This window comes from Poecile atricapillus, chromosome 15, assembly GCF_030490865.1.
Source record: "Poecile atricapillus isolate bPoeAtr1 chromosome 15, bPoeAtr1.hap1, whole genome shotgun sequence".
Classification (NCBI taxonomy): Eukaryota; Metazoa; Chordata; class Aves; order Passeriformes; family Paridae; genus Poecile; species Poecile atricapillus.
In genome coordinates, this window is record NC_081263.1 from 1048988 (window position 1) to 1074730 (window position 25743).

Genomic DNA, 25743 nt, shown 5'->3' on the forward strand with positions numbered 1-25743 from the left:
TGTTAATAATCCCCCTAAGTAAAGCCTCTAAAATGACATTACCTAGAGCAGTTTCCCATCTATGAAAGCAAGCCAAACCAGCCAGCTGCTCTCTGAACAGCTTCCTTCCTTCTCTACAATTTCCATCCTAAATCCTACTCAAAATTCTACTCACCTGGAGAAATGATGAACTCCATCAGGCCCCCTAGTTATCACTGGCTGCTTTCAGTTCCAGGCTTGGAACTGAGGCCTGATGAGATTATTGTGCTGGGTGATTAAAGCCCAGGCCCAACACACCTGAGAGCTGTCCCTAGTCCGATTAGAGAAGCCCCTGAGTACCTACTTTAATTATCCTTGTCCTAAATTTCCACTTAATTCCAGGTTTTAACATCTGTTCTGCAAATAATCTGATAAACTAGGTGTTGCCAAACATTGCTGGATACCTAATTTCTTCACACCACTGATTACCTTGTTTTTTTATGATGCCTTAATGGAAAGAATTAATTAACCAAACCATTTGGAGCTCGGGTTGCCTACAACAAGGAACATAGCTGTTAAATTAGAACCTTATATTAATATTACTTTTCTTTATTATGATAATGTATTTTGGGTATCTTTGCATGTATCCATGCAAAGTGAGAGACTTTCAACAGGAATAACACTGGAAGGGACAGTCTGACCAATAAGGGCAGTTGAAAGAGTCTCATTGCTTGAAATTCTTTCATGCCAAGAAGAAATAGCATCTAATTCCAAGCTCTCAAGTACTTTAATTAGCAAGATACCGAATAGAAGAGACAAGATAATTCTGTTTTGAAATTAAAAGCCCAAATTACTCCAGGGTTTTGTTTCATTTTGGAATTTACCTTCAGATTTTTGGAGTTCAGATCCTAAATTCTGGCAATGACTTCCCTTGCACAGCACCTCAGTGCTGCACACAGAGGCTGGGATCCCACTGCCCCTTCTCCCCAGCATCTCCCAGCAGCTGCTGCAGCCACTGAGCCCTGATGTTAGGAATCCCATTTTCATACATTTCATACATTTTCATCCCATTTTCATACATTTCATACGAAAGTGAAGTAGCTGACATGGCCTGGAGGGCCAGTAGCTAAAAGCTGAATGTTCTCATGCTGCTTTCCCTTGTGAACCTGATAATTTAAGGATCAGATTTCCCACTTTACAGATAACAGGAATAACGTTTACTTCCTGTGGAGACCATGGTGGGGAAATACAAAATTGTGTCTGACTGAGAGCCATGGGGAAGTTGCTAAAGAAAAGCAAAAGTATATTTAGCATGTGCTGCAGAATGTCCATGTGGGGCTGATTTGTGTGTCATCCTTGGACAGACCTTGCACAGGGCCCCTGCGAGCTCCTGCTGACTTTTGCAACAATGCCTGAGGGACAGAGAAGTTAGGAAAGGGTGATTAAAAAACTCCTTGTCTGTGCCAGGGCAGGCTCTCATGTTCACTGGGCTGTGACTGAGTGTCTAGGGCAGAAATCTTCCTTATTGCAGTGATTCCCGAACAAAACTGTCTGTCTAAACACTCAAATAATGAAAAACAACATCAGGAAAGTGCATAAAGAGAGGTGCTTGGTCAGGAAAGCTTTGCAGCCAGATGTTAGAGGATGACCCTAAGGGATGCTGAATTATTCTGTCTGGAGCTCTGGGACCCCACTGGAACCCCCTGCTCAGCCCTGCTCCTGGGAGATCCTTTCCCTGCTAGAGCTCTCTGCACTGCAGCTCAAGCCTGCCTGTGTCATCTGACAGAGTTTTTCCCCAGATCTTAGCAGTTGGTGTGATTTTAGATATCTGATCTTTGCTAGGGATAACATTAATTTTCACTTTCACCAACGAATTAATTTATCCAAATTGAAGACTCAGTTGCATCACAGCCATACAGGGATTTCATTTTTGGTTCATACTTTACCGTGCTGTGTTTAACCAAAAGTTTCATTCAGTCATCTGGTTCTTTGAAAAGATGCTTCATTCCATGAGTCAGGATTTTACTGATGCACAACAGGATTCTTTTTGAGTACAGTGCTCCTGAGGCACACTTCCCAATGCTTCTATAGGGTGCAGCTAAATGATTCACTTTATTATTGCTCTAGCATGCACTGGCAGTCAGAGATCGTATTCATTTCCCATTTATAGGTCCTGTCTTCTAAAAGCACTCAAGATTTACAGGGATTTACAGGGATTGTTAAACTCACAAAAAGCACAGGATTTTTTGTGGAAAAGCTGCAGTGACTACACAGAGCAGCGCTGCCCAAGGAGTTATGGAGAGCAGCATGGGAGCATCAGTGCAGGATGCTCAGCAGCTCCAGAGGCCAGCTGGGGACTGAAGGCTGCAGCCCTGCTGGGCTCTGGGCTGCTGTGAGAGCAGGGAATTGCAATGTTTGATTCCTGCCCTCCTGTGGCCCTGCCAGGACCCTGCCCTTCCTCCCTGTGCTGCTGCCATGGCCCTGCCAGGACCCTGCCCTTCCTCCCTGTGCTGCTGCCATGGCCCTGCCAGGACCCTGCTCTTCCTCCCTGTGCTGCTGCCCTGCCCCGACAGCTCTGGCAGGATTTGTCTGGGGCTGCTACAGATTTTGCCAGGATTCACCAGGAGCATCCCCAGGGGATTTTCAGCTCCTTGGCTGCTGTGAGAGCTCGGTCAGAGCCGGGCAGGGACAACAGCAGGGAGTTATTTTCCCTAAATATCCCTAAAATCCCCCGTTTTCCCAGCAGAAATGGCCCTGGAGCATCCTGGCAGTGCTGGGGGCACAGCTCTGGATCCGTGACACCACAGCTCCAGCAGTTGAGCACAGAGGGGCAGAAACAGCAGCTGAAAGCCCTGGGTGCCCTGCCAGCCTCCAGCCACTGTCCAGGGTCACTTACACCACTTTCCTGCTCTGCACCGTGCTGAACCCCGTGAAGGAGCAGCTCCTGCTGATCCCAGCGCCATCCCCAGGGGACACAAACGTGAGCTTGACCGACATGGCTCCCAGTCACAGAGTCTGCTGGCTCCTGAAAAACACAAAAACAGATGAGGCCAAACCTTCCTGGCAGCTCTCCTGCTGCTGCTGCTGCAAGCCGTGAGCTGCATGGAAGTGGAAAGTCAAAACAACACACAGCAGAATAAATGGGAAAAAAAGACTTGTCTGCAATTCACGTTTCCTGTGTTGCCATCCACGGTGCAATTAATAAGGGATTGAACAGTCTAAAATGAAATCTCTCATGCCCTCTTCGATTTCTGATGGATTTTACAAACTCACTATGCAAAAGCCAGAATAGCCTCAACTCAGGGGCTCTCTACATTTCTGACTTTTTAAGAACCCTGTAATTGTCCCAGTGCTTCAGGAGCGCAGGCCAACCTGCACATTTCCCAACCAGTGGGGATGCCAGAACAATACTTAAGCTCCAGACTCCATAGGGTCCAAAAAGCAGCTCCTTGCATCTGTGCAGAGCCACTCTGCAGTCACTGGTAGAATTGGCTGTGTGGTGCTTAAGCCCAAGGCAGAAGTCTGCTTTCAACAGTAAATTTCAGGTTCATGCTCCTCCTCTGGCAGGGTTTCTCTTGGATTGCTCTCTTGTTTTCCATCAGTCAAACTCTTTTGCTTTTTGGAGAATTGTGTTCTCTGCCATATGTCCATAGAATCCAAGTCCCAATATAAGTAACAGACATATCCTTCAAAGCAGCTGTAGAAAATCACCCAGACAGTTCATATACAGAAAAATTCCCTTCCTTTCCCCCTCAAGCTGGTGTAATGTAAACACCACAAGTGAGTAAATCTGGGTATAACAAAAAGCTGGAGGATGTGTTTGGAGGGAGAGGTACAAACTCCAAGAAGGATCTATGAATGCTCCATGCAGAAGTTTGTCCCACATTACAGAATGTGCTCTGAAGAACATTTTTAATCCATCAGAGTGGATGCTGGACAGGAGCTCTGTGCTCAGAGCCTGGCATTATCCCTCCAGCATGGCATTACTCAGCCTGCAAGCCCAGAAATGTCTGTGTGAGACTCCTGGCTCTGCCACTAACTTGGAGAGCCACCTCCTCCCTGCCTGCAAAGAGCTGGATGGCTCCATCCATCCCAAGAGGAAGGGGATTTGAGAGTATTTTGCTAATTCTGGGCTAGTCTACGAGCACAGGGAATTACTGCCAGTGGCCAGGCTTTAGGTACCATCACCTACCAAGGCAGGAGCAAAGCTGGCCTGGATTTCCAGGAGCAGAGATCCTGCAGGGATCCTGCCTGCTCAGAAGCCTCTCAGCCATTCCCTGGGCTGGTCTCAGCTCCCATCTCCCTGCCTGTTCTGTGCCAAGCTCAGCAACACACCTGGGAAAACCAGGCAGAACGTGGAGAGCAAGATGTGACAATGATAAATCCAACAGACACCTGCTTTGCAAGGTCTCCAGAGAGGTGCTGGCCATGGCCAGGTACTCCTCTGCTGAGAGAAGCAAAATCCACAGCACTCCACAGCCTCAGGAGGATCCACAGAAACCTGACATGGAAAATTCAGGTGCCTCTTCCCCAGCTCTTAAACCATACAGCACTGACATTGTCTTGCTTTGAAAAGACCCTCCTTAACACCCTTCATTAGAGCTCAGACTTGCATCATATCACAGCTGAAGTTTCAAAATATTTTCCATTCTCCCCTCTAGTTTTCAGATGTTTGTAAGTCTCTGAACTGTCACCCCATCTGAAGGATCATTAGCCTGGAGAAAGCATGCAACTTACTGAAAAATGTAATTGCATAACAGGCTGTCAAAGGAAGAAATAAAAAAAGGAATAGCCTTGTGGTTATTGACCACATCCCTCATCAAGGCTAAGCCAGATTCCCAGGATCTGTATTTCAGCTCTTTAACCTGGGAAACTCAGTTCATGGGTATAAGGAAGGAGGACAGTGCAGGAGCAGCTGCTCTAAAGCTGCCCAATGTGACACTGAAAGCCTTTGGAGGACAAAGATAAGGAACAAACACAACCAGACCCTTGGCAGGGAACAGAAAGTGGAAAATTATGAGAAGACTCCTGAAGTAAAATCTGTGGGACTGAACTCTAGATGTGAAGGACAATGTGGGAAATGTACACACCCCCAGAAGTCCTGAATTGCCCAGATTGCCTGGACCTGACCATGTGTGTTTACAAACCCACTGTAATTCTGGATTTCCAGGGGATGCACTGCTGGAATTCAGTGGAAGCCAGAGATGCCTTGAGGGCATGGCCAAAAGCATTTCAGCCCCTCTGGGGTCATTTGCTTTCTGCTGCTGCCCAAACTCTGTCCCCAAGGCCACTGACCCTGCCCTGCTCTAATGCACTGCTCCTCTCAAAAGTAACTCACAGGCACATCTTCCCAACTCCCTAAGAATGAAGAGAATTGAAATAAAACACCATTCAAGGGCTTATGGCTTCAAAATAATGCCAACAGTCAATGCCCCTCAATACACCCCTGCATATGGATTTTTTGTTGTGACCCAGAAACCTTATGGGTCATTTCACACTCCTGGGCAGAAGAACATAAGTTGGATGTCAATAAAATATTTTATTTGTAAGAAAGACTTACAAATGCAGTTGTTTAAACAGAGGGTTTGCTATCTGGAGTGTCTCTATAAAAGTGCTGAGCTACACAAGTGCCCCTGAGAGAAAGTATCTGGACACATCTCAAATTCTACCCTCCCTTTAGGGTAGAAATAAATCAGATAAAGACCCCAACAAAGCTCAGTTCAAATCTGCCTTCCAACCTGTGATCTCTGCTGTGCAGGCCAGTGTGTCCAGCTCTCACCAAACCAGGGATTATGCCCTGGGGAGCACAGGAGCTTCCCCCCTTTTGCTCTTCCCCAGAAGCAGGAGTGTGAATTCAGCAGGGCTGCACAGGCAGAGCACAAAAACAGCAGGACAAAATAAAGGAGTCCATTGCCAGGGGCAACTGGAACACCAAACTGCTGGAGAAACCACGGAGCCTTTTAAAGCTTGTGGGTCCTGGGCAGAGCTCCCAGCTGCCAGGGACTCGCTGGCTGTGATGCTTTAATAGGGGTGATTTGTCCCCTTGAGACCTCAGGCCTCAGAAGTGCATCCTTAAGTCAAGACACAATTTATTTTTAGATGAAATGAGTAGGTTTGTTTGGCCCTGCTTCAGGGGTCCCTCTGCCATGAGAGATGTTGGAGTCTGAGATACAGACTGTGTGCCCTTGCTTTTAATATTTAGTTCTAGGATTCAAAGAAACACTGAATTTCATATAATATGAAATTCATGTGCATGTTTTCATGGTGATACATGAAAACAAATGTTAAAGTTAGATAGGAAATGTGTAAATGTGTAGATTAGAAAGTTTCTTAAATCACTGGGTGAAAAAGTAGTTTAGAGAACAGGAGACAAGATGGAGGATTTAGGGTGTTGTCTCTTGTCCTTCTTCTTTCTTCTTCATGTTCTTCTCCCAGGGGTGTTTGGGTAGTAGTAAGTGATTGGGTAGAGAATGTCACAGTGCAGCACACAGGTGTTGGGTCATTGGGTCACTAAGAAAAATAACTTAGTTGGCATCTGTTAATTGGGTAAATGGACATATAAAAGACCTTGAAGAAGATCTTTGTTAGCCATTTTACCCCTTTTCTACCATAGTGCACATAGCTCCTTGTACCTTGTAATGCTGATAACAAAAAATAAACAACTGAGACCGAACGAGAGAAAAAACCACCTCCCTCTCATCAACCTTCAGTTCAAAGGGAAAAAGAACCCAAATCAAAAAGTCCATAAAGAGACAAGATTTTGGTGTTTCAGCCCTGGTGTGACCAAGTGTCCAGGTGGGCTGGAGCAGCCAGGACACACAAACTGCACCTTCTGCTCCCTCTCGCTGAGGCTCAGGATGTTCCTCCAGCCAAACGACCTTCACCTTCTACAAACAAAATAATGCTGTCTGTTTGTGTTTATGGCTCAACTTTTCCAGCCCTACTCACATCTTTAATTGTTTCTGGGCACAATGGTTTCAACAATTTTATGGGGAAAATATGACTCACCGACTTGCAAAACGTTTCTGCTCGTGTTTTGTGCTTTAAATTAGTGGCCATGTTTTTGTGTTAGCATCTCTGAGAGGTCCACTGGCTAAACCCCTGCTAGAGGAAAGAATTCATGTTCCCCTAAAGTTTGTAGTGTCCCAGCTGGGAATGGGCAGTGGGTAGGAGACACTTTCTCCTGGCTGTGTTTCTGCACAAACTGCAGCAGCTCCTGCTTCCCCAGCTGTTTGTGGCTCTGGCAGCCTGGAGTGCTCCAGAGCTCACCAGGGCACCCACCAGAGCTGGGCTGGAACTGTCCCTACAGAGAGCAAACACAGTCAGTGCCACACATCACTGCTCACAGCTCCTGTGGCTCTGTGGAAATGTGCTCAGGACAATTTGCCTTCCACTGCCTGCTGCAAACCTTCAGCTTTCAGGCCTTCTTATTTAATACATCATTTCACTCACAAATATCACACCCACTCCACTTGGAAAGACAAGAGAGCCATTTTATCTTCCAGCTCTGGGATCCAAACAGAGTTAATCTCATTTTGCATTATCACAACATAATGTGGCTTAATTCAGTATCTGGGAAGCTCAACAGTTTACTGGAGGGACTGGAGCCTTCCTGCTAAAATCTGGGGCTTAGATTTGTGTCAGGAGACTCCCTGGTGGATTTGTGCACAGCAGAACATGTAAGTTTATTGCAGAGTTGCCACCCAGAATTTGTCTTTCATAGCATGGTTTTATAAAATTCACTTCATGACAGCCAAACAAAGGTGGCATTGGGCTGTGCTGGCTCTGCAGCACTCTGCTGAAACTCAGCTTTCACTGCACAGGACCAAGATCAGCAGAGATTCAGTACATGAACATTTAGGGTCTTCAGAGACCTTCTCTGGACTCTAGGAACGAGCTGTGATTCCAACTACTCGCCAGCTGTTTAAAAAGTAAATCAGCCAAAGCTGCAAGGTTTTCATTCTGCTCCCCTGAATGTATTATGGATTCCACCAGAAAAACTGTTTCACTGCTATGCCTGCATCAGGTCAGGGTTTTAGCTGAAATAAATATATACTGCCAGCACTTCATGGGTGGGAAGACAACCCTAGCATAATTACACCAGAAATCTGTAGCATAAGTTAAATTATGACTGATTTTGCAAACTGGGCTATGTTTGCCTACCATCACTTTGATGGAATGACAATTATTTTTCTTCTTGCCTATTTCAAAGCACAGGGACAGTGGGTTTAGCTGACCCCTCTGGATGTGCTGGGATCCAGAGATGCTCCAGCAGACAATGGCACCTGTCCTTAGTGAGAAAGAAAAGATCAGGTCCCCACCCTGGGTTATAATCCTGCCTGAGCCCCAGGGCTGCTCTAGGCCTGTCCCACTGGGGGTTTTGTGATTTCAGGGCACTGTGGAAAGGGTGGAAACTCCTGGCAGGAGCCCAGGCCATGGGGAAGGAGAGGTGCTGAGGCAGCCTGGTCACCCTGAAGGGGGCTGTGATGAAGCTGACTGTGATGAAGGCTGGCTGTGATGAAGGCTGACTGTGATGATGAAGGCTGGCTGTGATGAAGGCTGGCTGTGATGAAGGCTGACTGTGATGATGAAGGCTGACTGTGATGATGAAGGCTGACTGTGATGATGAAGGCTGGCTGTGTTGAAGGCTGGCTGTGATGAAGGAAGGCTGGCTGTGATGAAGGCTGGCTGTGATGAAGGCTGGCTGTGATGATGAAGGCTGACTGTGATGATGAAGGCTGACTGTGATGATGAAGGCTGGCTGTGATGAAGCTGACTGTGATGAAGCTGACTGTGATGATGAAGGCTGACTGTGATGATGAAGGCTGACTGTGATGAAGCTGACTGTGATGAAGGCTGACTGTGATGATGAAGGCTGACTGTGATGATGAAGGCTGACTGTGATGAAGCTGACTGTGATGAAGGCTGACTGTGATGATGAAGGCTGACTGTGATGATGAAGGCTGACTGTGATGAAGCTGACTGTGATGAAGGCTGACTGTGATGATGAAGGCTGACTGTGATGAAGCTGACTGTGATGAAGGCTGACTGTGATGATGAAGGCTGACTGTGATGATGAAGGCTGACTGTGATGATGAAGGCTGACTGTGATGATGAAGGCTGGCTGTGATGATGAAGGCTGACTGTGATGAAGGAAGGCTGGCTGTGTTGAAGGCTGACTGTGATGAAGCTGACTGTGATGATGAAGGCTGGCTGTGATGAAGCTGACTGTGATGAAGGCTGGCTGTGATGAAGCTGACTGTGATGAAGGCTGGCTGTGATGATGAAGGCTGACTGTGATGAAGCTGACTGTGATGAAGGCTGACTGTGATGAAGGCTGGCTGTGATGATGAAGGCTGACTGTGATGATGAAGGCTGACTGTGATGACGAAGGCTGGCTGTGATGATGAAGGCTGACTGTGATGATGAAGGCTGACTGTGATGATGAAGGCTGGCTGCAGCAGGGGTGAAGTGACCCCCTGGGCACAGCCCTGGGCTGGATCCGCTGGGAAAACACACTCTGAGCTCAATCTCTGCTCTCCAGCATTCCTCAGCAAACCATTGACCTCAGGAGCAATGTCTACTGTGCTACATAAACATTCCACATTTATCATTCAGACCCCTTACATTTTAAGTGGTTTTGTTCAGCTGTTTGACAAACATTCTATTTATACAGTTAGGGGCAGAACTGAGAAAAAAAATTTCTTTTAAAAAAAGAAAAATAATTTGAATTAGGGAGACACACGGTGCCCTTGATCTCAGAATACATCTCAAAATGCGTATTTTAACACAACATCACACCCAAATAGTGATCTTTTCTTCAGGCAGATCCAGCCTGTGGCAAGAACTCCCAGCACAAGGGTTCCCAGCAGGACCTGAGCAGGTTGGGTGGCACTGCCATGGAAGGGGTTTGAGCTGTGGCTGTCGTTGCTGTGGAGCTGGGTGAGCTGGAACTGCCCCCACACTCAGGGGAGAGCCCTGCACACAGACACGGGCAGTTGTGCTCGATATCCAGCTTTTATCAGCTAAAACAGATCTGTGAAAAGGGAGAGAAGGGACACAAACAGCTTCCACCCACTCATCAGACATCTCTGCTGGGTTAAGATTGAGCAATAGGAGCAATTACATCACAGCTTTGCTGTGGATGGAAGCTTTTGCTCCCCTGTGTAGCTGCACATGTTCCACAGAACTTCTTGACCTGAGCCTGTTTAACTCAGATTATGAGATGGGCCCTTTACTCTGCACCAAACTTACATCTGGCAGCTCCTATTCTGAAAATGTCAAACGATTCAGGAATAGGATCCCACTCTCATAGGTACTTTAGGCTCCTAAGAATTACTTCAATCGATTTTTTAAACAAGAATTACATTCAGAGCTTTCATTACTTAGAAAGACAGGACTTCAGTGTGTAACTAGTTTTGGTACTTTTGCAATTTTATCTATGCAGATTCAGCTCTTGAATATATATATTTAAATATTGCACATCTGACATACTTTCCTCCTAGCCATACTTAAGCCATTAAAAGAAAATCAGATAAACAGCTTTGATCCAAGTTATTGCTTTCCTCATTAGGCCCTCCCAGAGCTTCATGCCAGCTTCTGGAAATGGCATTCCGGAGTCCAGGCTTCCTAGGCAGCAAAAAATCTGAATATCACAGGCACTGCTGTCAGACAGCCTGTCCCACGCTGGAGGTCAGGTCTGATGGCCCCATTTCTAGGGGGTTCTTTGAACACAGGACTCAAATTTCAAGTCCAGGGCAAGCTGCTTTTCAAGCCTGCACCCCAAATGTTCCTGTACTTCCAATCACTTTCCATCCCAGCACTCCAAGCTCTGCTCTCAGTGACAGTGCACACATCCAGAGGAAATTAATCAGCCATTTATTCCAGATTCCCAGCAGAATCCAGCAGCAGGAGTCGGCCTGACCGAGCTGATGACCTGGAAATGATTTTCCAAGACACGCTGTGGGCGCTCGGTGCCTCCAGCAGCTGCCAGGGAGCAGCAGGAGAGCTCAGCAGGGATCTCCCCAGGGCTGTGCCCCTTTCCCCAGGGAAATGTGGCAATCAGGGCTGCCTGTAAATGCCACTGTGGCCTTTTGGCAATGCTGGACTCGCAGACACAGCCGCAGTGACTGCCCAGAGCCCGCTCCTGGTTTCCATCCTCTGCCTGCCCACGGCACAGCCCTTGGCACCTTCCCTGTCTCAGCTCTCCCAGCTGCTCCCTCTGGGCTCTGCTTTTCCTCCAGGGGAGGCACAGGACATTCCCCCAGTGCCAGCTGCTCTATGAGCACAGCTCTCGGAGCTCCTCTGCTTTCCACTCCCAGTTTGTGAGCCTGGATCGGGGATTTGGGATGTGGCAGCCCCACGCTGGCACAGCTGCAGGTACAGCTCAGCCTCACTGGCAGAACATCACCCAAATCCCAAGCAGGACAAGCAGATGGGGCTGAGGCAGAGCAGTTTACAAGCGATGCACAGGCTCCTCCATTTGGGACAAAGGAGATCTTGCCTGGCAGCAAGGCACTGCATCCCCCCAGCTCCAGCCTCCAGAGATCCCCACATTAATTACCAGCCCCAAGGATCATTCCCTGTAAGCCTGACCTCATTCTCCCTGTTTCCCCCAAACTGTGCCCCAGTGTGTGCCACAAACACACCTGTCAGGGTGATCATGTCTCCAGCCAGCCTTCTCATGCAGAGCCCATCTCCAGGTCAATTATGACATAAGGAAGGTCCTTCATCTCAGCCTTAGGGCTGTGGAGAGTCCCACGGCTGAGTTTCAATAGCAGCACCATGATGGGCAGATAAATGCTTTGATTACAGCACTGAAAAGGGTATTTAACCAAATCAGATGACAAACTTCCAGCAAGAGGGAAGTTTGATGTCCAGCAGCGTGGGGATGTAATCTGTTATCTTCAAAAACTGAATTCTGTGAATCACAATATCCTGGTGCTTCTGAAGTGGGACAAACCCTGTGTCATTTACCTGTCTGACCAAGAAAAATGTCCCTTTACTAAGAACTGAACCATCCAGCCCACTTCCTATGGTGACCATGGTTTATTCCCATAAATGTTACCAAGATAACCTCGTGCCACAGAAATAAAGAAGTTGCTAAGTTAGGATCAGTATCCCAAAGAACACTGGAAAAAGAGGAAAAAAATATAAAATTTCACAGAAGAGAGAAATAGAAGGGACAAAAGGTTTATGCTTTAAAGCCAAATATTTACTTGTGGAAAAAACCAAGAACTTTGAATGCATGCAGGTATATCCAAACTTTTCCCTTCACTTCTTACCAGTTCCTAACACACACGCTCTGACATTCGTGGCCCACATTTTTTACTCTGTTATTCTCTGCTTTTATTTGCTTTGGGCTTGTTTTTAATGAGGTGAACTTTGCACGGCCCAGCTCTAGCTCCTATAAAACCTTGTCTTAAATGGCCAGATTTAGTGTTTTTTCTGTGGAGAGAAAAAGCCCTCCATCCCAACCACACAGCTGTACTTGGAACCAGATGTCTCACCCCCTTTAAACCGAGCTAATGAGGACAGGAATACTGTCAGGAAAGCTCCTGTCTGGGTCTTGCCTGTGGAATTATGGAAAGAGTGCTGCAAGGCCTGGTGTTTCTCCAGGAGGGACGAGGAGGAGGATGGCAATTCCTGCAGGAGGAAAATCCTCAGTGCTGCTCTTGCTCAGGGGCACTTGCACCCCCAGCCCTGCTCATGCCAACATTCCCACAGCCCTGAACCCACCCAGGTATGGGAACTGTTCTAACTCACCAAACCATCCCAAATCACACAGATATCCACAGCCCTGAACCCACCCAGGGATGGGAACTGCTCAGACTCACCAAACCATCCCAAATCACACACATATCCACAGCCCTGAACCCACCCAGGGATGGGAACTGCTCAAATTCACCAAACCATCCCAAATCACACAGATATCCACAGCCCTGAACCCACCCAGGGATGGGAACTGCTCAAATTCACCAAACCATCCCAAATCACACACATATCCACAGCCCTGAACCCATCCAGGGATGGGAACTGTTCTAACTCACCAAACCAGCCCAAATCACACACATATCCACAGCCCTGAACCCACCCAGGGATGGGAACTGCTCAAACCCATCAAACCATCCCAAATCACACAGATATCCACAGCCCTGAACCCACCCAGGGATGGGAACTGCTCAAATTCACCAAACCATCCCAAATCACACACAACCATTCCCACAGCCCTGAACCCACCCAGGGATGGGAACTGCTCAAATTCACCAAACCAGCCCAAATCACACACAACTGTACCCACAGCCCTGAACCCATCCAGGATCCCCAGGGATGGGAACTGCTCAAACTCATCAAACCAGCCCAAATCACACACACATCCACAGCCCTGAACCCACCCAGGGATGGGAACTGCTCAAACTCATCAAACAATCCCAAATCACACACATATCCACAGCCCTGAACCCATCCAGGATCTCCAGAAATGGGAACTGCTCAAACTCATCAAACCATCCCAAATCACACACAACCATTCCCACAGCCCTGAAGCCATCCAGGGATGGGAACTGTTCAAACTCATAAAACCATCCCAAATCACACACATATCCACAGCCCTGAACCCATCCAGGGATGGGAACTGCTCAAACCCATCAAACAATCCCAAATCACACACATATCCACAGCCCTGAACCCACCCAGGGATGGGAACTGCTCGAATTCACCAAACCAGCCCAAATCACACAGATACCCACAGCCCTGAACCCACCCAGGGATGGGAACTGCTCAAACCCATCAAACCATCCCAAATCACACACAACCATTCCCACAGCCCTGAACCCACCCAGGGATGGGAACTGCTCAAACCCATCAAACCATCCCAAATTACACACATATCCACAGCCCTGAACCCACCCAGGATCCCCAGGGATGGGAACTGTTCTAACTCATCAAACCATCCCAAATCACACACATATCCACAGCCCTGAAGCCATCCAGGGATGGGAACTGCTCAAATTCACCAAACCAGCCCAAATCACACAGATATCCACAGCCCTGAACCCACCCAGGGATGGGAACTGCTCAAATTCACCAAACCAGCCCAAATCACACACATATCCACAGCCCTGAACCCATCCAGGGATGGGAACTGCTCAAATTCACCAAACCAGCCCAAATCACACAGATATCCACAGCCCTGAACCCACCCAGGGATGGGAACTGCTCAAATTCACCAAACCAGCCCAAATCCCACACCCAGGGGCTGCCCCTGGTCACCTTCACAGCTCTGAGGGACTCTCAATTACTCCTCTCAAGACTTCTGTGAAACATGAAGCAGAGCAATGCTTGAGGGTCAGACGCTGTGCAAACCGTAACTTCTGACAGAAATCTGACTAAACAGGAACATTTTTTAAACTGACTTTGCCCATCAGTTGTTTTTAAACTACAAAGGGTCCTGTGCTGCTAGTTCAGAAAGAGATAAGATTTTTAGGAGCATCACTTCTCTTCCCAGTCTTGCTCCCATTCACTGGGAGCTTTGCCATCACTTCAGAGATGATCAACAAGACCTTGGAGATCATGATTTGGCACTCAAACTGGAAAAATACATAAGTGTGGCTTTTTTTTCTTTTTCAGAAAAGATGCATCAGATTCTCCCTCTGGTGCCTAGCTTAAGCTTCTTTAAAACAATGATTCTTGATTTGTTTTTATGTGTTCTTCATCAGTCCTTTCCCTGCAGTGTGGAGCAGGTCCCTTGCACTGAGACACAGCAGCAAAAAGGAATCTTCTACTGAATAAAGTCTTGTGAGACACAGTCATTACATGCAGAGGAAACTGGGTTTAGTGGGGCCCTAGTTCCCCTGGGGACTCCCATAATATAAATTATTAATAATAAAAATAAACATTGGCTAGCTTGAACTTCTCTTCATTCCCTTAGAGCTTATTTTTGTGATGGAATTAGCTAAATAAAGCCCACTTGAAAGAATGTTTAATTGCAACCTATCCAAAGAAAACAAAATGGAACTAATTGGTTCTTAGATATTAAACATTCAAAAGGAGATGGTTTTGGAAACAGCTGAAAGAATAATGTGCATTAGGATACAAATGGTGCAGTGAGCAGCTGAGGAAAATGCAGTCTAAACTGGACTACATTTACTTTTAAACCAGACATTCAAGTTTAGTCAGTCTGGCCCTGCTTAGCAGACAGCTTTGGATTGTTTCAAGCCTAAACAGAATTACAGCAACACTCTCTGCAAAGTTATAAAAGTTATAAAATCAGAGGAGGCAAAGCTGTGCACTGACTCCTGGGCACCGTTTGCCCAGGAAACACAACAAAACCTCCAGTGATTGCTGCTTCCTGGAGAGCCCCTGAAACCTCCTCCAGCCTCAAGGAGACATCCTGGCAGGGGCTGTTTCAAGTGGCTTTTCTGGAGCAGTTGTTTTCCTGCAAGTCTGGTGGGGAGGAATCCCAAAACCAGTTCTGACAGCATCTGCAAAGGAGAATGGCTGTGCTTCCATCAGAGCACCCGAGATCTGCCTTGGCCTCTACAAACTCCCCTCCTTCAGCCCTGCCTTTTGTTATTGCTGTTTAATTCAAGTATTTCACAGGCAGCAAATAGCAAGAATCTGTCTGGCCATGTGAAAACTCCCTTTTCATATTCATTACAAGTTAAATAGTTGCCACACTAATTTCAGAAGTATTTCTGCCAGGCTGGGAAGCGATGGCCCTAACGTGACTGAAATTTGTAAACAAGAAAAAACCCTCTACATTAAAAGGGAACAAGAAGTAGGTAAGTCATAACAAAAGTCATACAGGAAAGACAATTTTAAAAATTAATGAGTGGTAGAAGAATTTTCCTCTGTAGGACCAGAGTGTGCAGTGAAATCATCCTGGTGCTCAGGCACTGAAGGGACACTGTCTCATCAGCAACATGTTTACTTTCCCACTTATCAATGACTTCCAGTGACGAGGCCTCTGCCAGAGATAACAAATTCCTGGAAATGTCAGGGCCCCCAGAACACCCAGCCCAAGCACACGAGAGCTGCTCACTGGAGAAAAAAGGCAGACACAACTGGAAGTGCCAAGCAAAATTGCTCAGCAGGATCAGTTAAGATCAAACCACTTCAACATTTAGGCCAAAAGTTAATGTAGTCTAAGGTCCCTTGAAATGTTATGAATACCATCAACAAACACGGCAAGAGTCACTCATGAAAGTGCATTTCAGCTTTGTGCACATAAAAAATCAATCAGCTCTCTGTCTCAGACTTCTCCAAGACTGTGAACCCAATTGTTTGCTCCCTGAGGACCCAAAGCTTTTACTGCAACTCACACATCTGCTTAGTGTTTCCTATTTTCCAGCATCACAAAGAGTTTTTCTTAGACCTTGGACTGGTGTAGTCAGCATCTCTGGAGCAGTGATCTCCTAACCCCCACTGGTGATCCTCTGCAGAGCTGCCAGGGACAGTGCACACACCACAGACCTTCCTGCCACAAACTCACCCTTGGCTTATCCTCAAAATTCAGAAATGGCCTTCCAGATAGAAAACATTGACAAGTGATTCCAGCAATGCAGAGCCAGGATTCAATCCACACTGACACAATTCCAGCAGCAAGGGCAGGCAGCGCATTCCATGTTCTAACACAAATGTGGAGTTTTGCTCTTGGTTTCCTCAAGAGAGATATTTTACAAGAAGATACAGTTTTACTGTATTGTAAACATAATCTGACAATTGCAGGTCAAAGTATCCTCACTTATTGCTTTGAAAGGAACTAAAAGTCGTCAAATTCATGCATACACACGTGGGGGGAAGATTCATCGTGTGTTACTGGAGCTCGGGGAAAACAGCACAGAAACCATGTCTGAACTGGAGACCTCAGCACAAGATGCAGTGTGTGTTCTCACCCAAAGCCTTCTCCTGCAGAGCATGTTCTCCTTATAATCCTGGTTTTGCTCTTGAAGAACCCAAACTCAAGCAATTTTGAGATACTTTGCATTGCTACTTAAATGTTTTGCACTTCTGCTGTTTGTTTGCAGGCAGCTGGGATGCCCACACTGATTTTCTAAGGTTATTCAAATCCTCCTTTATTTGTTAACAAATTAGGTCGTTGCACAACACATTGGCATGTGAAGCCTTCAGAAAAAGGGAGAGGCACAACTCAGTGGAATTAGGAAGGAGCTCGGTGACCTCAGCAGAGTTACACAAAGGACAGCTCTATGGTCTGGGTGCCTGTGGTGCCTGGCTGAAGGAATATTTCTGTAGTCAGGGCTCTTCAGAGGGGGCCTCACCTTCCAGATCAGTGTCTGGGGCCCCATTTCAGACAGCAGTGACACATTTCCACCCAGCCTGGGCTCCTGGTGCTGCACTAACAGCACCAGCAGATGTCTGGTGCCTTTACATCAGACTTCCAGGCACTGTGTGTTGCTGAAGGACTCAAACCCAGGCATCTCCACACAGATCCATCCACTGGAAATGCTCTTCTCTCGTCTGGCACTGTGAAAAACCAGATCACTGACTTGCTCCAGGCCCTCCCAGCTTTAGAAAAGCCCATGAATGTCCTGTGTGGATCAGGTCTCGGGTACATCCACGCTCTGGACTGCAGAGATTGCTCAAACAGCCGCATTTGGAACATCCCTTTGGAAAACCCTGGGCTTCTATTGCAACTTGACACATCTCACCAAACAAAATCCTTCCTTATCATCTGCAGAAATCTCCTGCACTCTTTGTGTAAAATTTCAGTTATGTAATGGAAACATTTCAGAAATTCAGTGCCCAGGGAAACTGAAGGTTATTGAGGTGGTGTTTCCTCTGCACTAGCAGAAGCACAAACAGATTCACACCAACATTAAAGCAGCAAACATTCAGATTTTAAAGCACACTGAGGCCTTGGAATTGCCTCTCTTTATATCTGTTCAGGCTCAATATTGGAAAATAATATTTCCCTCTTCAAGTCTGTAGCAATTTCAATAATAAAGCAGAGGTTATGTAAGTGCAGAGAATTATGGAAAAAATATAAGTGGAAAGTACATAGTTATAGAATTCATTTGAATAACTCCAATGCAACTGAGCTGACTTTATTCACACTTTCCAGTCTTAGTCAATACTGGATTGAGACCAAGCACAAGACATTTCGGGCCCAAAGGAGGTTTTTAAGAAAATGACAAGTACCTATATTTCCAGTTTCCAGCGCCTGTCTGGGAAAGCTCTGCGGCCTGAGGAAACACCAAGTGCCCTCTCCTGGGATCAAAGAGCAGAGATGTGAACTAATTAAAGGCACCTTTGGATCAGGCTGTAAACACAGGGCTGGCTCCACCGGGATGGAAATGCTGTGGAGTCTCAGGGGTGAGGCTCTGAGCCACCCTCACCCTGCGAGCTCATCCCAAGCCAGGCAGCAGCAGCGCCAGACACAGCTCTGCATTCCTTCCACACCCAGGGCTGCAGCTGGGCCTGAGAAGGAATGCAAGACAGAAAGGAGTTTCTTATCAGCCTGGCAGATCTTGTTGGGTGATGCCTGTGGAGCTGGAGAGCTGCAGAGTGGGACATGGCACCCAGCCCAACTCCACAGCCCCGAGACCTCAACCCACTGCTCCAGCAGGGCTCTGGAAAAAGGCAAAACTGCTTTCTAAAGCACAAGCAACTGCTCCTAACTCGGGGATACATGGATGTATTCCTGTAATAAACTATTTTCATCAAAGGAAAAGTGAAGATCACAGATTTGTATAAGAATGAGTAAAAAAGGGAATAAATGATGTATTTCCAGACTCAGGGGCATTTGGAAGTCTGGCTAAAAGAAAACAGATTTAATAATCACAGATCTCATGAAGGGGAACAATAAACACCCAAAGAAGGACAGGAGGTTTCCCAGGATAACCCTGTGTGTCCATTCCCTCCCAAACCAAGGGCAGCATCCTGCATACAACTGCACATGGCAAAACCTTCCCATCACTCCAAAGAGACCCAAACTCCACCTTGGCTTCTGGTGAGATAAAGCAGTTACAGCTCTTTCAGTTCCACAGCATTTCAAAATGTGCAGGGACAAAGACCTCCCAGATGCATGAAGCACACAAAGGACTGTGGAAACAAGGCTCTTCATGTGGGCATTGTGGCCTTTTCTCAATTTTGCCAGGGCTGGGACCTTCCTGGATGTTCCTCCCATTACTCTCCCCAAAGAGAATGAAAACCTGTAGGATAAAGATGCTGTCAAAAATGTCCAAAGGACATATTGAGGTAATTCACATTGCATTTTGTCCAGAGCTGAGAGAAGAGTGTGTTGAATAGTGCATCTACTGTTTCGAGAAAAATAAATACTAGCTAAAATTAAGGGCTTTGGCTACTTTAGGGCTTCCTAGGCAAGATTAAATCAAAACATTTCCTGTAAACATTCCCTCTTTTCAGCAGCATGTCACTTGTAGTAAAGAGAATGTGATCCTAATTCTCAGCATCAAAATTTGGGATAAGCATAAAGTCAAATGTTTTCTTACTTTCACGGAAAAAACTGTGACTGGAAATATTTTCCAAAGCATGTTGCAAGTGGAGGTAAGTAAATCAGCTAGAGCACAGCACATTTTTAAAGGAAAAAAGTTTCTAAAACTGAATCGGGATTTAATAAAAAATGTCTCTGAGGTACACAAGTCATGCCCATAATAGAATATTTTTCAGTTTTCAACCCTGTATAGAAAATTTTAAACCACTAGCAGATGCAGGAAACAAAAGCAAAATTGTCCCTTATTCTCTGCTGTAACACATAGATAGAAACAGGGAACACAAGGAGAGCCTCTCAAACATTTTCCACAAGACAAGAAATTTGCTCACAATTCCTTCTCCCTTTAAATTGTTTCTGTGGCAACACATCTGGTGCTGTAATTCTGGGCCAGCACATTAACTATCCTGAAAGAAGAAAGTTCTGTTGTTGTTCTGTGTGCAGGAACGTGAAGCAGAGAGATCTGTGAGCACACGTAATCAGGTCACCCCTCCTGCCCCCCCAGGCACACACAACATCAGCTGGGGGTATTTATGCACAGCTTCAAATTGCAACTTTTAAAACATTTCAACAATGGTTAGAGAAAACTCTCATGGTAAACACAGTCTATGAGCCAGGGGTTTTTGAAGATAAAATGATGAGTGCTTTGCTGTTGCTCCTACTGTGTGAAATAAATTATCCAGCTAAGAGGGACAAGGTTCATTTCCTAATCATAAACATAACTCTCCCTGTGTAGTGGAGCAAGGCTGGTGTTGGTTTCTGATCTCCCAGCACTGCACAGACTCTGCTGTGTTATCACCATTTCACACGTGAGATGTGAAAATCCCTCCCAGAATCACAGAATCCCTTGGGTTGGAAAATCCCTCCCAGAATCACAGAATCCCTTGGGTTGGAAAATCCCTCCCAGAACATCAAATCCCAGCTGTGCCCATCCCCACCCTGTCCCCAGAGCACTCAGTGCCACCTCCAGCCCTTCCAGGGACACTCCAGGGATGGGCACTGCAACCCTCCCTGGGCACTTCCAGTGCCTGAGCTCCCTTTCCATGAAAAAATTCTTCCCAAAACCTGCAGCCCTGGGCTCCTCAAACTCTCGAGGACCAACAGATTTTACATGAGGGAAACAATGGAAGTAGATTTTTGCTACTTCATCAAGCAGATCAGGCAGGGCTGGATTCATGGAAAGAACATATCTGATGAGCAATAAAACGTCACAGAGTTACTGTCCCAATAATAATTGCATATGTTCTCCATAAAACAGTTATTATTATTTAATTTGAAACAGCTAAATTCTCATCTAGAGCAGTTACATATAAATCTGTTTGTTAACTACACTTAGGGTATTTCTGTATTAATGACAAGATCATCTTAGTGTTCTGATCTTCTAAATTACTGGTGATTAAATGCCTTGTCTGTCTGAAAACCAACTTTTTGCCCTAAAAAGTTGAATTGAATAAAAATGATAGTTTTCAGGCATTCTATCTTTGAAGACATGCTGGCTTAAAGCAGTCTGTCCTCAGGGAGAATAAACTGGCAGCAGAAATGGAAAAGTTGAAAAAAAAGTGGATAAAACCTGGTATTTCATAAATATGTATGTCCCTTTTGTGCTTCTGGAGGCAGCATCCGAGGATGGGAACTAAAGCCAAGGCCCTGAGCACCTGTAGCCATCACAGGCTGGCTGATGTCCTGTGCACGACTCACTGTCTGTAATTTTGGATTATCACCAGCCAATCACCTTCCAAAATCCAGTGCTGGCCAACAACAGTCTGGATAATTCAACTCTGTCTGTTCCCTCTTTCTCAGCCTTTTGGCTAAGATCAAGTGGGCAGATTTAAATAATATTAAACTTACTATTTTACACAAATTCTCTCCTTCATTTCCAGTCTATTTATTTCATCCAAATGGAACAAATTAATAACCCTTCTGAGACAGTTCCCCCTCCCTTGCTTTATCTTGGATAACCTTCTGTACCCAGAGCCTCTGCTTTGTCCTGGTGCTCTGGAACCCCACATTGTCACTGCTCACGTGAGGATCAGAGCTTTCCCCTCCCCACAGACTCAGCCTGCTTTCCCTCTCTAGCCAGGGTGCCTCTGTTCCACTCCTCAGGCTCTGAGTGAGGACGAGGCAAAGGAGGCTTTGTGGAGGAATTAGCTGTGGAAGGGAATAAAGTGGCACTGGTGGATGTGCTGTTACAGGAGCCAGCTCCCTGCCTGGATTGCTGCTCAGGAGCCCAGGCTGGGGAGAACATTGCAGAACAGTGCAGAACATTGCAGAACATTGCAGAACAGTGCAGAACATTGCAGAACATTGCAGAACGTTGCAGAACATTGCAGAACATTGCAGAACACAGCAGAACATTGCAGAACATTGCAGAACATTGCAGAACATTGCAGAACATTGCAGAACATTGCAGAACAGTGCAGAACATTGCAGAACACAGCAGAACATTGCAGAACAGTGCAGAACAGTGCAGAACAGTGCAGAACAGTGCAGAACAGTGCAGAACATTGCAGAACATTGTAGAACACAGCAGAACATTGCAGAACATTGCAGAACAGTGCAGAACATTGCAGAACACAGCAGAACATTGCAGAACATTGCAGAACACAGCAGAACACAGCAAAACATTGCAGAACAGTGCAGAACATTGCAGAACATTGCAGAACAGTGCAGAACATTGCAGAACACAGCAGAACATTGCAGAACACAGCAGAACATTGCAGAACATTGCAGAACATTGCAGAACATCGCAGAACATTGCAGAACATTGCAGAACATTGTAGAACACAGCAGAACATTGCAGAACATTGCAGAACACTGCAGAACAGTGCAGAACAGTGCAGAACATTGCAGAACATTGCAGAACATTGTAGAACAGAGCAGAATGTTGCAGAACAGTGCAGAACATTGCAGAACGTTGCAGAACATTGCAGAACATTGCAGAACACTGCAGAACACAGCAGAACATTGCAGAACACAGCAGAACATTGCAGAACATTGCAGAACATTGCAGAACAGTGCAGAACATTGCAGAACATTGCAGAACATTGCAGAACATTGCAGAACATTGCAGAACATTGCAGAACAGTGCAGAACATTGCAGAACATTGCAGAACAGTGCAGAACATTGCAGAACACAGCAGAACATTGCAGAACACAGCAGAACATTGCAGAACATTGCAGAACATTGCAGAACAGTGCAGAACAGTGCAGAACAGTGCAGAACAGTGCAGAACAGTGCAGAACACTGCAGAACATTGCAGAACAGTGCAGAACATTGCAGAACAGTGCAGAACAGTGCAGAACACTGCAGAACATTGCAGAACATTGCAGAACATTGCAGAACAGTGCAGAACATTGCAGAACAGTGCAGAACAATGCAGAACAGTGCAGAACATAGCAGAACAGTGCAGAACATTGCAGAACACAGCAGAACATAGCAGAACATTGCAGAGCAGCTGTGCAGCTGCTGTTTGTCCAGCCAGAAGGAAACCATCCCAATCCTCACCCTGTCCCCTGGGGGAACCAATACATAACTCCCTGCTCAGCCTCTCTCTCCAGGCTCGGTGCTGCTGCCAGCACACCCTGCAGCTCCTGACAGCCTCCAGGACGGAGCCCTGGCTCAGGATGCAGGACCCAGAACCTCAGGAGAGCCCTTCCATTGCTCCCAAGGGGCTCCAGGCTCTGACTGGAGGAGAATGCTGCAGGTTAGCTGCTCACACTGTTGTGTCTCACACCTTTCTCTCCACACCCAGGGCATGAAGAGGCTGGACCTGCCTTCCAGGACAGCTCCAGCCCATTTTGGCAGGGGTTGTGCAGCTTTTCCTGCTGTGCTGCCACACGTGCTGTTGTCATCTCTGTGCAGGACCCAGAGCAGCAGCAGGGAAGGGATGAACACCACGACACAGGAATGAACAGAGAGGGAGTTTCTCACTGTGCACTCCTGTATCCACAGCATCTCTCATTGCATTCAATATGCAATATTCCCCCAGACACGTTTTGCACTGTTTGCTACCCTTGCTAATGATCTTCCTCTGCTTTTCTTGTTTTTAATTTAGGGTTTTCCAAAAAAAACAAAACAAACAATGTAAAGCACCTCATCAATAGGTGCAGCTCCCATTTTGCAGCTGTGAAAACACAGGTATGGACAGATTAATTCTTGATCCCAACAAAGGAAATGACTGAATCAAGAGCTTGAGTACTGGTGCTGGTTCAATACTCAAGAAATGGCTCCAGAAATATATAACCTTATTTTTCAAATTCCTTAAAGTTCCTCTGGTTGATGAACAACTCTACTTCCATATGGCCCAACTTATTTAAAACACTTTTTAAAGGGGGAAATTAAACTCTGTCTGAATCAAAATGTAACTGGGCTGTGACCCAAAACCTCAACTTGTATTTACACGAATAAGCAATAAAAAAATAAATTAAAATAAAAAAAAGGCAAATAAAATGTAATCTTTGCACAGACAAAAAGTTAACTAAAATATAACCAGCTCATGCAACACCACCTCCAAAAGGCAAACTCTATGGGATGGCATAAACCTCATCCTGCTGCTCTTACTGTTCCACCTGCTCCAGCCAGGTGCTGTCCTGCCGGGGGGCTCCGGGCTGGTTCCTGCCGGGAGCGCCTTTACCCCGGATAAAAAGCTCCCGAGCCTCTCTGCACGGCTGCAGCCCCGGCAGGAGCCTTGGCATCCTGTGAGCCTTGCCCTCTTACAGATGCTCACCTGCCCCACAGGTGACCGGCTCCCACCTCAGGTGTCCGCATCCCCCAGAGGTGTTCGCATCTCCCCAGAGGTGTTCGCATCCCCCCAGAGGTGTTCGCATCTCCCCAGAGGTGTTCGCATCTCCCCAGAGGTGTTCGCATCTCCCAGAGGTGTTCGCATCTCCCCAGAGGTGTTTGTATCTCCCCAGAGGTGTTTGTATCTCCCCAGAGGTGTCCGCATCCCCCAGAGGTGTCTGTATCTCCCCAGAGGTGTTTGTATCTCCCCAGAGGTGTTCGCATCTCCCCAGAGGTGTTCGCATCTCCCCAGAGGTGTTCGCATCTCCCCAGAGGTGTCCGCATCCCCTAGAGGTGTCCACATCCCCCAGAGGTGTTCGCATCTCCCCAGAGATGTCCGCGTCCCCCCGCAGGTGTCCTCACCCCTCCAGAGGTGTCCGCATCCCCTAGAGGTGTCCTCACCCCTCCAGAAGTGTCGCTATCCCCCCAGAGGTGTCCTCACCCCTCCAGAAGTGTCGCTATCCCCCCAGAGGTGTTTGTATCCCCCCAGGGGTGTCTGTATCCCCCTCAGGTGACCGAGTCCCGGCTCAGGTGGCCGCATCCCCGCTGGGTGGCTGTCCCCTGCCGGCACCGGAGCTCTCCCTGCGGGCGGTGCGGGTGCCCCGCGCTCCCCGTGCCCAGATGTGCCCAGATGTGCCCTACCTGTGCCCAGATGTGCCCAGATGTGCCGTACCTGTGCCCAGACGTGCCCAGATGTGCCGTACCTGTGCCCAGATGTGCCCAGATGTGCCCAGATGTGCCGTACCTGTGCCCAGATGTGCCCAGATGTGCCGTACCTGTGCCCAGATGTGCCCAGATGTGCCGTACCTGTGCCCAGGCCGGCGGGCGCGGAGCGCGGCTCGGCTCCGCTGCCGTGGCGGCTGTCGCGGCTGTCGCGGGTGGCCGGGAGGGCCCCGATAGCCGCCGTTTATCGCCGCTTATCGCCGCTTGTCGCCGCCTGTCGCCGCCTGTCGCCGCCCAGCCGCGCTCCGCTTCCAGGAAGCCGCGGCTCCGGAGCGCTCGTTTGCCGCTGGGTGCCGAGGGCTCCGTCCCGCTCGCTGCTTCCCTTCTCCCTCCCTCCTTCCCTCCTTCCCTCCCTCCCTCCCTCCCTCCCTCCCTCTCTGCTCGCTCCCCCTCCGACCCCCCTGGAGCTGGCAGGGGGCTGGGAAGGCGCAGCTCCAGCACAAGCCGAGCCGGCGGTCACGGCCCGGACCCTCTGCTGTTAATCAGGAGCATCCCAGGCTCCCTCTGGCCCGCCCCGGCTGTTCCCCCGCGGGACACCCGGCCCTGCAGCCCGGTAATCCCCCGCTCCCCTCTCCCGGCTCTTACCCCTTCTGCTCAGACCTTCTTTCTCTGCCGTGCTCAGGGCCCGCCTTTGCCTCCTTCCCCATCCATTGCTCCCTCCTCCTCTGCCCTTACCCCACACTGCCTCTTCACCATCCCTTTAAAAGTCCCCTCCTCTTGCAGCCCTCGGCCATACAACGCTAATCATCATCATCATCATCATCATCATCATCATCATCATCATCATCATCATCATCATCTTTCTCTCTCT

The 25743-nt window shown here is 47.5% G+C and overlaps 1 protein-coding gene across 10 annotated transcripts in view; it reads right to left on the reverse strand.

Moving 5' to 3' along the window:
• Positions 1-25152, reverse strand: part of RIPOR3 (RIPOR family member 3) — a 47518-nt gene extending 22366 nt beyond the window's left edge. The window contains exons 1-3 of one of the 10 annotated variants that reach the window (XM_058850905.1): positions 24987-25090; positions 24914-24934; positions 2855-2983 (exon numbers count right to left, since the gene is read on the reverse strand). In XM_058850905.1, the coding sequence (XP_058706888.1) occupies positions 2855-2955 (101 nt within the window). In that variant the 5' untranslated portion in view covers positions 2956-2983; positions 24914-24934; positions 24987-25090. The other 9 variants (XM_058850904.1, XM_058850901.1, XM_058850900.1 and 6 more) reach the window with 9 other exon arrangements.
• Between the last annotated feature and the right edge of the window lie 591 nt (positions 25153-25743).